General features: G+C 38.0%; 1 protein-coding gene across 1 annotated transcript in view; it reads right to left on the bottom strand.

Annotated features, from left to right (window-relative positions):
• Positions 1-5947: 5947 nt before the first annotated feature.
• The window catches only part of LOC109913055 (lisH domain-containing protein ARMC9), a 93415-nt gene continuing 84292 nt past the window's right edge, over positions 5948-15070 (bottom strand). The window contains 7 exon segments of the mRNA XM_048604585.1: positions 5948-6067; positions 10680-10784; positions 11567-11625; positions 11862-11952; positions 12050-12124; positions 13479-13555; positions 13939-13973. Of these exon segments, the coding sequence (XP_048460542.1) occupies positions 5948-6067; positions 10680-10784; positions 11567-11625; positions 11862-11952; positions 12050-12124; positions 13479-13555; positions 13939-13973 (562 nt within the window).

The raw sequence follows: 15070 nt of genomic DNA on the forward strand, positions 1-15070 counted from the left end.
AGTGGAATGCCTCATCCTGGGAGCAGATGCGGCGGAGGCGAAGGAATTGGGAATAGGGGATGGCATTTTTGCAGGAAGGTGGGTGGGAGGAGGTGTATTCTAGGTAGCTGTGGGAGTCGGTGGGCTTGAAATGGATACCGGTTTCTAGGTGGTTGCCAGGGATGGAGACAGAGAGGTCCAGGAAGGAGAGAGAGGTATTGGAGATGGTCCAGGTGAACTTGAGGTTGGGGTGGAAGATCTTGGTGAAGTGGATGACTAACAATAATACCTTGTTTTCAGCAAAAAAGCTCGAGTTTAGGCTCTTTTTTACCTGCTCTTGTTTTTATTTATTTGTTGAGCACTTAACCAATGCTTTTTGGGTTTCTCTCAGATATTTGATAGAGCGGTCAAAAGTGTAGTCTCTGAGCTTTGGTTTATAAATTTTTATTTTATTCTGATTTAATTTCTGAGTCGGATGTTTGGTATAATTCTCTCTACTCAGGATCCATTTGTTGTATTTCTACTGAAGAAGATGATAGAAAATGAGACAGAAATGTTGAATCTCTTTCTGATCCTTTTTATTTTCATATTTAAAGGTTATGTCATTTCTCTTTCTCATAGATCCCTCTAGTTCCTGCCTAATTCCATGTGCTGAAGATCAAGTCTTAATAAACGAGAAATAATGTTTTCTCTTACTTCAGTAACTGAAACCACTGATCCTATACTATTGATTTTTCTCTTGAAGATTCCACGTAAGTCTGATTAGGTTTCTTCATATGATTCTAAATTTGAATTGACATGCCTCAGGGACAAGCTCCTAAACAGTGAGTATTGTTTATTTTTCATTTTCATGCTCTGCAGATTGTGACAAACTGATATACACATTCATAGCTGTACCTGTCAAAACATTCTATTACACTAAGATACAAAATTCAATTTCACCTTCCCAACTATCTTTTCAAATTTGTGAAAAATCTTTCTACTCCATCCACTGTAAATTTAGGCACTCGATGTAGTTTTCCAGTTGTATCTAAACTGTCATTGGAATCAAAAACATTATCTTTTTCTTCCTTTCTTCTGAGTTTTTCTCGCTCCAAGCCAAGCTCTCTGATTTCTCCAGAGATAGTAGGAACTGCCAATGCTGGAGTCCGAGATAACAAGGTGTGGAGCTGGACAAACACAGACCTGAAATGTCAGCTTTCCTGCTCCTCTGATGCTGCCTGGCCTGCTGTGTTCATCCAGCTCTACACCTTGTTATCTCTGATTTCTCCCTCTCTTTGAAGAGGCCTTCCTAATTCTACTTGCCTTTCAATTTCTCTTTATTCTTCTTTCTTTTTTACCTCAAGTCTTCTCATTTCTGATTGAATCTCAGCTAATTTAAGCAGTGACATTTCAACTTCAGGTTTCCCTCTTCCTAATTCTAAATGGTACATATTTACTTTAAGCATATGAGACCTAGCTTTTATTTCTACCTTGAAGTTACCTGCTAACTCCCTCAGTTTAGTCTTAGTCAAATATTTCAAATAGTTCAGTGTTATGTCTTTTACTCCTCTTCCCCTCAAAACATTTGTAACATTCAAAGTCATTTTGAAAGGCCAACAGCGTAAAAACTTTACCACAACACTCCTGTTTCAAATACTGATGTCTTTAAAAAGGTTCACGGATCTCACTTAAATTCAATGAAGACTGATCGTGCACATATTTTGTTATGATTCCAGTGATGTAAATACTGGACAAATCAAATTACAGAGTGAAAACTGAGTTGACAGATTGTAAGTTTATTTTTTGCTGTTGGTTACTTTGGTAATTAATTTCTTGCACATGCACGTAAGTCTGCGAATATAACGAAAGCAGGCACCTTTATTACACAAAAAACCTCAAAACTTTATACATATATGCATAGAAGACAATTTGCAAAGATCTTAAAATAAACAACTAAACAAAATCTCAGCCAGTTTCCTACCAATATCCACAGAAATATCACTCCTATCTCAACACTTTGAATTTCTTACTGAACTAACTCTTCTCGGTTCTCGTTGCATTACTTAAATAGTTTTACAACTTCTTTCCAGGTCTGTTGACATGAACCCTTTCTCAACTATAATGGCTTAAACCTCTTTTCAGTTCTAACAATGTGAAGAGTTCTACACAAACTCTCCGAGCATTGACACTTCACAAACTGAATTGACTTCTGGACGCGGACAATACGAAGGTGGGTCGCGTTGTGGACAGTGCAGAGGGCTGTTCTAGGTTACAAAGGGACATTGACAGGATGCAGAGCTGGGCTGAGAAGTGGCAGATGGAGTTTAACCCTGAAAAGTGTGAGGTGATTCATTTTGGAAGGACAAACTTGGAAGCAGAATACAGGGTTAACGGAAAGATACTTGGCAGTGTGGAGGAGCAGAGGGATCTTGGGGTTCATGTTCACAGTTCCCTGAAAGCTGTCACCCAGGTGGATAGAGTTGTTAAGAAGGCTATTGGTGTGTTAGCTTTCATTAATAGAGGGACTGAGTTCAAGAGCCTTGAAGTTATGCTCCAGCTATACAAAAGCCTGGTTCGGCCACATCTGGAGTATTGTGTCCAGTTCTGGTCACCTCATTACAGGAAAGATGTCAAAGCGTTGGAAAAGGTGCAGAGGAGATTTACCTGGATGTTGCCTGGAATGGAGGGAAGGTCTTACGAGAAAAGATTGAGAGACCTAGGGCTTTTCTCTTTAGAAGGTTGAGAGGTGACGTGATAGAGGTGTACAAAATGTTCAGAGTTATAGATAGAGTGGACAGCCAGAGACTTTTTCCTCGGGTGGAGGTCGCAATTACGAGGGGGCATAGTTTTAAAGTGAGTGGAGGTAGATACAGGGCAGACGTCAGAGGTAGGTTCTTTACTCCGAGAGTGGTAGGGGCGTGGAATGCATTGCCGGAGAGGGTAGTGGAGTTGGCCTCATTAGGGGCAATTAAGCGGCTATTAGATAGGCATATGGATGATAGTATAAGGTAGGGGTGGAAGTTAGCTAGACCTTAGGTTTAGGGTAAAAGTTTGGCACAACATCATGGGCCGAAGGGCCTGTACTGTGCTGTACTGTTCTATGTTCTGCTAGACTGAACTGAACTGAAAACTTGATTCAACTGCCAGGAAGAAAATTGTTCTTCTGTCTGAACTAAACTCTTCATTCTTCTGAACTGAAGTAAAAAACCGAACTAAAGGTCTCTGATCTGTTTTCTCTCTCTGTCATAAACTCATCAGTAAAAACACTTCATCCATTAACACCATAATTGTTCTACTAGGCATATATGCTTTCTTAGTAATTATGTCTCTATTTCACTGTTCCAAAAGACCTCTTAAAAGAAGTTACTTTCATATAACTGAAACCACACATCTGTCTCTATTTTAAGAAACCAAATCTCAAATCATGACATTATATGTTAGATAAAAACCAAAAGAACTGCGGATGCTGTAAATCAGGAACAAAAACAAAGTTGCTGGAAAAGCTCACAGGTCTGGCAGCATCTGTGGAGGAGAAAACAGAGTTAACGTTTCGGGTCTGGTGACCCTTCCTCATTATATGTTAGACACCTTTTATCACAGCTAAGAAAGCAATGAGAGCCACAGTGACTAGAAGCTCGTAGGTCAGAGCAGAAGTGAATGAATGGGTGCTACGAAAGCAATGCGAGGTAGACAGAGACTGGCAGCTTCCAAGTAAGTGCAAGATGAATGAACGCTAAGAAAGTAAGCCAAGAACTATAAGAAGCATCCTCTGCAGATGGATGGGATGCATGTAAGTCTTTGCTACAAAGTGACCTGGCAGAAACATGCATATTGTAGCCACCCTTGAGCTCAAATATAAAGTGACGATGAACTGAAGTGGTGTGAAGACTGATCTGAGAGCAGGCATGATGATGTGATCAGGTGGGTTTTTAAGAATGCTGACTTAAGTGGACAAAGGGTCGAAGAAGATAATGCCTTTGGAGAATGCAATAACATCCTGCTACATTATAACTAAACGATAGCTGTCAGGTACCAGTTGTGACTTAAATGTCACCAATTTACACCATCTAGTTTTTTGGGGTATGAGAGGAAAACTGGAAATTGCATAGAAAAAGGAGGTGACAGCAAAATGCTAATTTCACTGTATTAGTAATTGAGAGCCATTGGCCACAGGTCCCTCTACCATTGACACTCAGGAGCAGAAATGTGTACCATCTGTAAGATGAACTGCAGAAATTCACCATAGATCATAAGACAGAACCTTCTAAACCAATAGACACTACCATATACAAGGACAAGGGTAGCATTTACATGGAAATACCACCACCTGCAAGTTCCCCTCCAAACCACTCACCATCCTGACTTAGAAATACATCACTGTTCGTTCACTGTCGTTGGGTCAAATATCCTGGAATTCCCCCCCTAAAGGCATTGTGGGTCTACCTGCAGGACAAAGACTGTAGAGGTTCAGGAAGTCAGCTCACCACCACATTCTCAAGGGCAACTAGGGATGGGAAATAAATGATGACCCAGCTAGTGACGCCCACATCCAAGAGTGATTTAAAAAGGTGGTCTTAGGACATAGTGAAATTTGAATTCAAAAAAATATGGAATTAAAACAACTAGATTAATGGTGATCAAGTAACCATTGTCCATTATTGTAAAAACCCATGTGATCCATTCACATACTTTAGTGAAAAATCTGCCATCCTTACCTGATCCGGCCTATGCATGACTTCAGAGACTCATAAATATAAATGACTCCCAATCGGCCTAAAATTTTTACTAAAATGAACTGGAAATCTGATCAGTTCAAGACCAATTAGGGATGTGTGATAAATGCTGACCTTGTCAGCAGTAACCAATCCTATGTAAGGATAAATCAAGCCGAGTTGGGCTTTAGTGAGATGCAATTGCACGGAAATAAAGTAATCACCACTCAATAGTCAGGTTCTGATGTCTCCATTTAAGTCTTGAGAGGAAAATTGCAAAATATTTCTTGATATAGAAATTCTGATCTTTGTCATTCTCATTGTTTCTTCCCATCTTTGCTTACACCACTTTAAGGAGGGGAATTCCAACCAATATATTTCTACAAGTTCCACTTAATCTGTATCTCATTTGGCATTAAGTAATAAACATTCCCCTTCTTGGAATTTTAAACAATCAAATGGTTTTTTTGACTTACTGACAGGAGAGGCCCCAAAGCCAGAATTACTTCCTCTACTTCCACTTCGAGTAGGGGGTCGAGAGCTTTGACATGAATAGAGGTTGCTGTCAGTGCTGGCGCTTCTACTTTCATGTTTATTTGGTGCAGTTCCCAACCTATAAAATATATAGAAAGTAAAATCTTGATAAATGTTGTGTACGCGTAATAAAAAAACTGCACGCAATGAAAAAGTGCTTAAAAGTGTAGAGAAATTAAAATTAAGCAGTTCTTCAATTCATAAATACCTAAAATTTTACAGCAAGTTATGTTTACTTAATGTCTTTACATTTTAAAAATAATTTTCAGTGTTATTCTTCTTGGATTTGCTTTCTCATTTCTTTCCTTCAGGAGTAGGTAACCATAGTGATGGAGTATAATTTTGCTTGTTTCAAACTGTTTGAAATTATATAATTTTACAATACATGCACGTGAATTAAATGATGCATTATTGAATGGATAATGATTTGTTCTGTATCTGATGTGACTACAACTTTACAGTTCACATAAACGTTAAATATCAATCTAATAAGTATTTTTCATTTCTTATTATGGTACTGCAATGCCTGAAAGATATAAAAATTCACATTGCTAGGTGTTAGAAATGGGAGTAAAATTGTTGCAGTTGGGTGTTCTAAATTAAAACTGTCAACACACAACTACTTTTATTATACAATACAAATTATAAAATGCTGTATGTTAAGTTTTCTACCAAATAATGTTATCATGAAAGAAAACAAAGTATTGTTACATTCCTATATTCAGTGTTTTTCAGACTACTCACAATGTGTAACCCACTCTGTGCATGCTGGGCGTAACTGGTCGTCGGAGAGGTTCATCAACACTTTCATTCAAAAGTGGCATTGGCTTTCTCTTGGCCTTCATTGTGTTTGTCATTATCTGCCAAATAATAGAAAACCCCTTGTCATAATGTCTGAGACTGCACATTTTTCACATTATTGTATTATGATAATGTGCAATGCTCACGACATCTGTTTGAAATTCACGTAGTTTCTCAGTTATCAACTGTTGCCAAGAAGCCAGGAGATTTCTACATATATGTAGTCAATGAAAGTTTATTTAATAATTTATATATTTAGAAAATAGTGTTTAATACACTAAAATATTTTATTGAGCAACAATACAATTTTCTCAAACTGTCCTTCTATTCTGATTCTGATATTCTGATATTTCGGATCCAAAATTCAAAGAAGGCTCTTAATGGGATACGCCTGTAAATTAATGTTAATAATAACTGTTAGTTTTAAATAGTCAATTTTTTTCCCCTCAATGTAAAATACATTCCATGCCAAAATAATTAGTGTTGTTACAGGAGAAAAAGTCTGTGTCAGCAGGGTAATCGAGCTAAATGGTACAGAAGAACTTTATATTGCTTTGAAACTAAATTGATCCCCTTTCAAAAGCTGTTTTTTTACAGAGATATGTCTCACAAATGTCCTAATCCAAAAATCATAGTTTTATTTCACTCCTGTGTATGACAGTACAAATGAATCATCAGTTAATACCCACCATCTGAACACAACTGAATACTCAAATCATTCTACAGTGAGCAACTGATGCCATTCTCAGGCCAAATAAAGCTGCTTGTTGGCATGGCTGCTACACTAGTGACGATGATTTGCTTTAGCCTGATTGAAAATAGTTTTCAATTATAATTGGTGTTATGTTCTTTGCTCTGTGATATAGTCCAGCAATATGTCCTTCAAGTGAAAATATTAAAGGTTTTATTATAATGGAGCTTCTTGAAATGCTGCCGCTGGGCTAACATTTCAGTCTACATATAGCCAATCACATCAGTTCTGAGAGATACCACATCAATGGATCTTTCTTAGGGACCAGTTCTAAAATCACATCTAATTAATCTGACTTTAAATTACAAGACTGTGGAAATTCAGCTAACATGACAATAGTTTGTTTTCTTGCTCAAGCTAGTAGTTTTTCTATGCTAGGAATTGTATCGAGAATAGTCTCTAAAAAACATCTTCAACTAAGAATGACAAAGTAAGGTTTCACTGTGTTTCACCTGCAACATGCTCATCCTAGATGAACTTGGCAGCATTTTAAATGGTCAGCTCCACAAACATGCGGCTGACCGAGTCAGCATGGGCATCAGACTTGACTAATAGAATTTGTAGTGAAGGCATATTTAGGGTGGAATTTTCCCAATTTCAGTTAAAATGTTTTGTCAAGAGAGATGCCCAGTCTGCCATAGCTCAGAGTGACTTCACCTTGGTAACAATACACCCAAGCTCTTTGGCATCTTTCTTGTGGAATCATGTAGCAGGAGAGGCAGAAGCTCTTAATATTGCCAGGATCTTTCAGCATTAATGCAGGTGGCATTACAATTAAAACCCAAATGCTCAACATTTTAGAAGCTGCAAGCCAGAAACTCTCAGTCATACTGTGGTGTTCCACCATTATTGCTGAATACATGACTCAGAAAAGAAAGCTCACAATCCGTTTAGTGGACAGATACCTGGAGAATGGGGTTGTGGAGAGGAAGGAAATCCTTTATCCAGTTGACTGCTACAGAAGGCTGCATCATGAAACACAGCCAACCCGGACCCAGACTGTGGGTTCGCTCAATGCTGTGACTAAGGTGGAAAGGAATGCCTGGCAGTGGAGGAAGAAAATCAATGATCTTGTGTACTCTGCAAGGGTAAGTGCCATCGTCTTCTCTCTGCTATCTGACACTCACAGGATCACCTTCACTCTTAACGCTGCTACAATACATGCATCTTACCAAGGTTATGAATTAAAACTCTCACTGTTATATGCACTATGTCCACTCAATGGCTCTTGCTCTCTTATCCTCCTAAACTACTGACACTTCTTATCCTCTGTGCTTCCTATTCACTCACTGGGCATGTCACCACTTCTCCTGCTCCTGTATCACCATTAACTGCACTTAAGTCACTTCCATCTAATCAATTCCGCCCTTTGTCTCATTTCAGGAAAAATTGGCTCACAACAGGACCAAGAGAGTCAAGATTGGTGGGGGAATGTTAGGCATCAGGACATGAGGATCTCACTCCTTATGAGGAAAAAACTTTAGAATTGGCTAGAGAATAGCACTGTTCGCATGGGGATGAAGTGACCTCAATGGTCAACCAACACAGTAAGGTTCACTGTGTTGTGCTGTGCTGCTTTCCCATTAACACCAGTACTAACTCATTCTTAATCTACATACCCTTTTTATCACATTTACACAACTAATTCCCTACCCTCTTATGCAGGCACTAGCAGCACCCAGTAAACCTCCGGCAGGAAGAGGCCAGCACTGGAGATACTCAACTCCACCTCTAAGGAAGAAGGATGGATTGCAAACATTTCACCTAAATCTTCCAACAGCTCAGAGACATTCATCTTGATGGGTTCTGTATTTAGATTAGACTCAGGAGAAAAATCCGATTAGCACATCACTGAGATGTCTTTGCAGCTGGTCAAAGTAGTAATGCCCCAGGCATGGTCATAAGACAGCCAGAAAGCAGACACCTGTGCAGTCCCAGGCAGTTCACAATCTCAGTATTGGCCAATAATGACTTTGTGAAAACGCACAGAGGTGCAAAGGAACAAAGATAGGTTTGTCAGAGGTAGTCAGTAAATTGGATTGAAGAATGGAAGATTCCACCAATATTATCAGTAATGTGGTAGCTTCAGCAAACATGTGTCTGGCTGTTTCCTTGGCCATTTGATGACCACCATGGACATCCAAGTCCAAATCACTCAGTGTCTGCTGAACATATGCACAGACTTGCACTCCATAATTCCTGACAAAGGTACTCAGCATTACTGGCAAAGTAAAAGGCGAATTTGGGATCAAACTCACTTCAGGTGGCCTTTCCTTTCAGAGTAACAGAGCAGCATCAGCAGGCACCCAGATCCTGTTCAGTGCTCTGTACCTTGACAAGCTGCCTGCACGTCTCTCTGTGCTAAAAAGCAATGCGAGCCAGAGAGGCTGGTAGTCTGTAAATGAGCACCAAAGACCCTGTGCATGGAAAGGTAATATGAAGTATAAAGAGGCTGACAACCTCCAAGTACAGGTAGTTCTCCTATAACACGATAGTTGCATTCTTCTGTGACTTTATGTTATAAAAAATCGTGCTATAGAGAAATTGCCATAGCAAATCACTATACCTGTACAGCAGAAACTTCACGTTATACAAACAGCGTCCACTATCTCTCTCCACTATTGATCAATTGTGTTACAGCCAATTCACGTTAATGAAGCACACTTTACAGCAGAACTACCTGCAAACACAAAGTGAGTGAGGGCTAAGAAAGCAAGATGAGAAGCATAAGATGCATCCTATAAAGATGCATGAGATGTGGAAGTCTCTATCTGCAAAACAACCTAACGGACACATGCAAATTGTAGCTGTCCCTGAGCTCCAAAGTAAATTGTTGAAGGGCTTAAGTGGTGTGAGAGTTGGTTTGATGTGGTGAGGCTAGTGGTTTGCCAATACCAACATGTCTGAATGAAGGCTCAAGAAATTTTCTGAAGAAGGGTCCCGACTCGAAACGTCAACTTTCCTGCTCCTCTGATGCTGCCTGCCTGCTGTGTTCCTCCTGCTCCACACTGTGTTGGTCCAAGAAGGATGTTGTCCATGGAGCAGGCAGGGACATTGCACTGAAGATACAGTGGGTGATGGCTAACACAAGCAATTAGACTGCTGCCTTCTCCAGGTTCCTGTTCTGATTTGCATGTCGGGAATTTGCACCATCCAGTTTCTTGAGGATGGAGAGGAAAATAATAAGTGGTGTATAAATTAGGCGAGTTGGGATATTAATAAAATGAAAACACATGGAAATAAGATAGCCACTCAATAGTGAGAGTCTGAAATTGCCACTTAAACGTAAGGGGAAAATTGCAAGCAATTTTTCTTGACATAGAGATTCTGATTTTTTCCAAATCTTGTCATATTTTCCCAACTCCTCGCTTTCTTTCATCCGACTCGAGAAAGGGGAAAATTTTGCCCTCAGTTTTAGATCTTGGAATATTTTGGGGAAATGTTAATATTGGAAATTTCTTTCATACTTTTTTTTTCCACATCCTTTTCAGATGGTAAAAAGTAGAACCAGATTGGCGAAAACCTAACCACAATCATTCCAAATTAACATACTCCCTAGATAAAGCATGTGTTAAAGGAAGGTTACTGCTTGAATTTTCAGTGTAAATTCATTAAGTATCTCTAAATTGATGTAATGGAGATGGTACAGTAAATAAGATTGGGTCAGAATGTAGAAAATTGGCTGGACAACCCAATAAGTGCTCTTTTAACAACAGTTGCGACTTTATGAAAACGATCTCCTAGCCATCATGTCCTCAATGTCCACCTTTTGCTTTTATGTCCATCTTTGCTAAACAGTGTTTGGCCAACTATAATTGTTTTCATTAACTCCTAAGAAATAATCTATACCTTAAATATTTTACAATAACTTTCAGCATTCAACTTACAGTGCTTCCTGATGTCTGATAATGAACACCCACCCCTAGATACTCAGCTGTCAGTAGTTTTTCTCCTGATAACTCTCCAGGCTGGGGTTTTAATATTTCAGCCTTGTCCAAGTCGGCTTCCATCGCATCCTGGTCATCCTGTTATTGAAACTTTAATAAATTACTGAAGTAAAAAAAACTTAGATTAGATAACAAAAATTATGCTACTTATATTTTCTTGCTCTTGTATTTTTTATTCCAGTTGGAAGCCATGCCACTTTTTAAGGGATTAAAGAAAAGAAATGCAGTTTAATATTCTAAGTGTCAAAGTGCCTCTCTCCTATCATCCTGAGTGAATGATCGTCAACAGACTGAAAGAAAATACGATACAGTACCACTCAAGAACAGAAAATCTTTTGATCGTTTGTTTTAAGCTTCACATGAATTATGAGGAAAAGTTTAAACTGACCACACAAACTAGTTGTACTTTCAATTCCATCATTACAAAACAACAAAAAAATCTACTGTACTCAAATTAAAGGAGTCCAAATGTCAGTATTGAGTTGACTGTAGTTTCCACTGGTTTATAATAAAATTTGGTGCACATTGGTCATTATGGAATTTGCTATGTTGAATTTCCACATACTGGTAAGAGCTGCAAATATCTTAAAGACTAACTTTGATTCAACTGTGGATCTTATGTGCAAAGATTTTCTTGCAATTGATGAGGGGGAGAAAAAGCACTAGCTTACTTCTTCGAGCCTTACACATCCTTCTATGTGTAACAAGAAACCACACTCCAATATAAACTTGTACAAAAGTCATACATACATTTACAATGAAAGAATCATCAAGGGTTGCATGCTGTATGTAACTAACTGTGAAAAATCATATGAACAGAGCTTTTACTTTGAGCAGTTTCTGGAAGAATTTAGCCTTACTTCATCATCATCATCTTCTTCCTCTTCATCATCAGAATCTGATTCTTCAAGCACCTCCTCTGTCAGATGTGCATTTAAAAATTATAGCCAAATGTCATTTTGTAAAAAAACTAAAATGAATTGTCTACTAATTTACAGAAACTTTGAGAATTAATTATCAGCATCTTACAAGTGGTATTTATTACAGTAACACATAAAGCATCAATATGTGCACAAATGCTATTGGTTATCATCTTCAAATCACTAACAGCACCGTCAGAATATCTTCCCCGCAAGGCTTCTCTTGTACACTAACCTGAATTGAGTTGTTTTATAATAAACTCAAGCTGTCTGTTCATCTCAGTATTCCCTTCTTTAATAAAACACCGCAGTATTTCTTCCATGCCCTAGAATTGTGTCAGAAAATGATATAATAAGTTAAATTTAAAGAAATGATCAGAAAATAAAGATTTTTTCTTCTTTCCCACCCCTCCTCATACTTACCATAGCTTTTGCCTCCTCGCGTATTGAAGGGATGGCAAGAATGCTGTATAAAGCTCCATTAACATATGGCCTTATCTGAAAGAAGCAGCTGGCATTCAGTTAATTGGCACTTAGTTGAAAAAAAAGTTTTATTGTCCCATAACTAAATGATAATTTAATGGATCTGTTAAAAATATTCATATATTTTGGAACCAAAGATAGATATATTTTGAAAACTTGAAAAGGAACCTGATTTCAACTGTAAGAAAAACGGCTTTTTTTTTCTCTACATCTCTTACTCTCTTTCACCCCAGTAGCAATTTACTAAAACATAAACTGATTTAACACAATTTTCTGTAATGCGCTAAAATGGAATTTAATAAATATTTTAAAAGGGAAGAGTATAAAAGAATAGAAAGAGAAAGCAGGCAATGGGTAAACATGCATAGGGCTGATGCCAGCACAAATGTGATGGACAAAAAGGCTGTCTTATGTATTTCAATCTGCACGATTAATAATGGCATGCTTGCATTTGCCTTGTGTTATTCAACCAAAATACACTTCAATCTTAAACAGAAGCTCTCTGCATAGTAATCCTCTTTACAGAAATATGAAAAGTGAGGATTCCATAGGAAGAGGCTTGTCAAGGCAGGATTGCTATGTACATTGAAGGCTGAGATAGATGGATTTGTAATTAGAGGGAAATGAAGATTATGGGGAAAAGACAGGAAAGTGTAGTTGAGGATTATCAGATCAGCCATGACCTCTTTAGATGGTGAAGCAGACTCGAAGTGCGAAATGGACCTGGTCCTCTGCTATGTCTTATCGTCTTCAGAAGATTACAAGCCATTTCCATCCTACCTCATTGACTTTTTGAGGATAACATCTTACACATACAGCTTCAAAAAAGTTAAGGTAGGCTTTATTTTAATCTAAAAGCAATATTCATTTAACAGATTACTTGTTTGTCCGTTGTGTCTTTGATAAATAAATTCAGACAACAGGACTAATCATCATGACATAATTACAGTATACTTAATTAAGAAGTAACATGGAAACAAGCCACATATATAAAATAGGTATAAGTTTAAAAAGTCTTGTGTCTAGACATGTAACTATAATTTACATAGAAAAAAAATGCCATTGCCAACTGATGATTCCAATGTACCCTCTCCCCTGGAGCAACAGCTAGAGAATTCATAAGTAGTTGCCAATCTACAAAGACTTATATATTCCTACAGCTAGTCTACTTAAGTCACTTCTCGACTCAACAGTACGCAGGCAGTGGCTTTAAAGAGACAAGCCAGTTGAGCATAATGCCTCCACATTAACCATAAGCCATGCTACGATAAAACATTGAGCACATTAAAACAAACAAAAAAAGTAAACTAAATAATTTATAGGAACAGAATAAACATTAAGATTTGTATTACACACTTAGAGATAATACCTCATGATTATCATGACCTAAAAGATCAGACAACACTTTCAATACTCGTCTTGCATCTTCTACACATTTCCGTTTACCTGAAAAAAGCAAGAAAAGACTTTAGCTGGTTGAAGTATTGAGGCCCTGATTATAGTAATAAACAGGTCTGTTTGATTATTAACATAGATTACTATAACGGTAGTTCTTATCCAAATTTGTCCCATTTTGATAACACAGGAATCCTGAAGGTACTAAAATTGCTAGAATTATTTCTGTGATGGATTTCTTCACATTTGTAAAGACCATACAATAGCAATACTGTTTCCAACTGTTCATTCGCTATTACTGGCCAGTAAGATCCCTAGCACCAAGCCCTGAGGAAGCCCACTGAAAACAGACTTTCGGTCTCAGAAAAATCTCTCTGCTATCACTCTCTGCTTCCTGCCTCTCAACAAATTTTGGATTCAACAAGCCACTTTGCCTTGGATCCCGTGGGCTCTCAGTTTCTTCAGTAATCTGCCAATGATAGAATCATGTGTTATACATGAATCAACAGCTGTGTGTAAAATAATTCCTTACATATCTTAATGGGCTCTATTTTTTGCTCAAATTCACTTTTGAAATGGAGCAATTAACAATTCCCTTTCCTAGATAGTTTGTGCTAGTTGAGAAATCAGCCAGTGCAAGACTGGGCAGGGTGGGGATAGAGGGGTTTCTCTTCTATTGTCTGCCGCAAGCCTACATTCACTGAGCAATAAATGCTGTCTACGCATTATAAGATTAGCCTTATCAGCAACCTTGTAATCAGCTGTGTAAAGTAGAAACTCATGAATGGGTTAAAGGCCATGACTTTTGGACCTGAAAAATTCCCAGTCTAATTCAGATTACTCTGAAAAAGAGCGCTCAAATATTTCAGCAACAAGTGAAGCCAACTGCTTCATGATGCATTTGTGGAGTAGCAACACGACCATTGTTTGCCAGTTAACAGGATGTCACTGCTAAGCCAAAAGTATACCTGCTTATCACACAATGAGCAATGTGGTATCTGAATTTCAGTGCCACTGTATACCATGGACTTTGCAAGTATCAAATATTTCCTGGCCTCCTTCTTCAGAACATCTTATTCTGATTACCTCAAACTAAATATCAGGAAAACTACCTGAGCAATATTTTGAAGGTCATTTTTGTCTCTGAGAACCATTGTACAAGTATACCTGCAAGGAGTCTGCAAGGGGCTTGTTCCACCTAATCTTGAAAAAGCTTAGAAGCTATTTGGATCTGATTGGTCAAGTTCCTAGGGCACCATATTTAATAGGGATCGGAACACCTAAGAGCTCTGGTATCCTGAACAGCAAGCAATTTATCCAGGCATGTACAGAGAATTTAGATAAAATTACTGTAAAGGTGAGTTTAGTGTTGAAAAGTATCATTCAGGTAAATTGAGATTCCTATCCCTTCAAAAATGGCATAAATATTGAAATATTCCACTTTATGCAAAGAATTAAACTAGGCATCAGTAAGTAAAACAACACTGAATTAGATGAATGCAGTAATTGCATCAATTAAATATGTAAATAAAACCGAGATAACAAGATGTAGAGCTGGACGAACAC

Source organism: Rhincodon typus, chromosome 13, assembly GCF_021869965.1.
Source record: "Rhincodon typus isolate 14 chromosome 13, sRhiTyp1.1, whole genome shotgun sequence".
Taxonomy (NCBI): Eukaryota; Metazoa; Chordata; class Chondrichthyes; order Orectolobiformes; family Rhincodontidae; genus Rhincodon; species Rhincodon typus.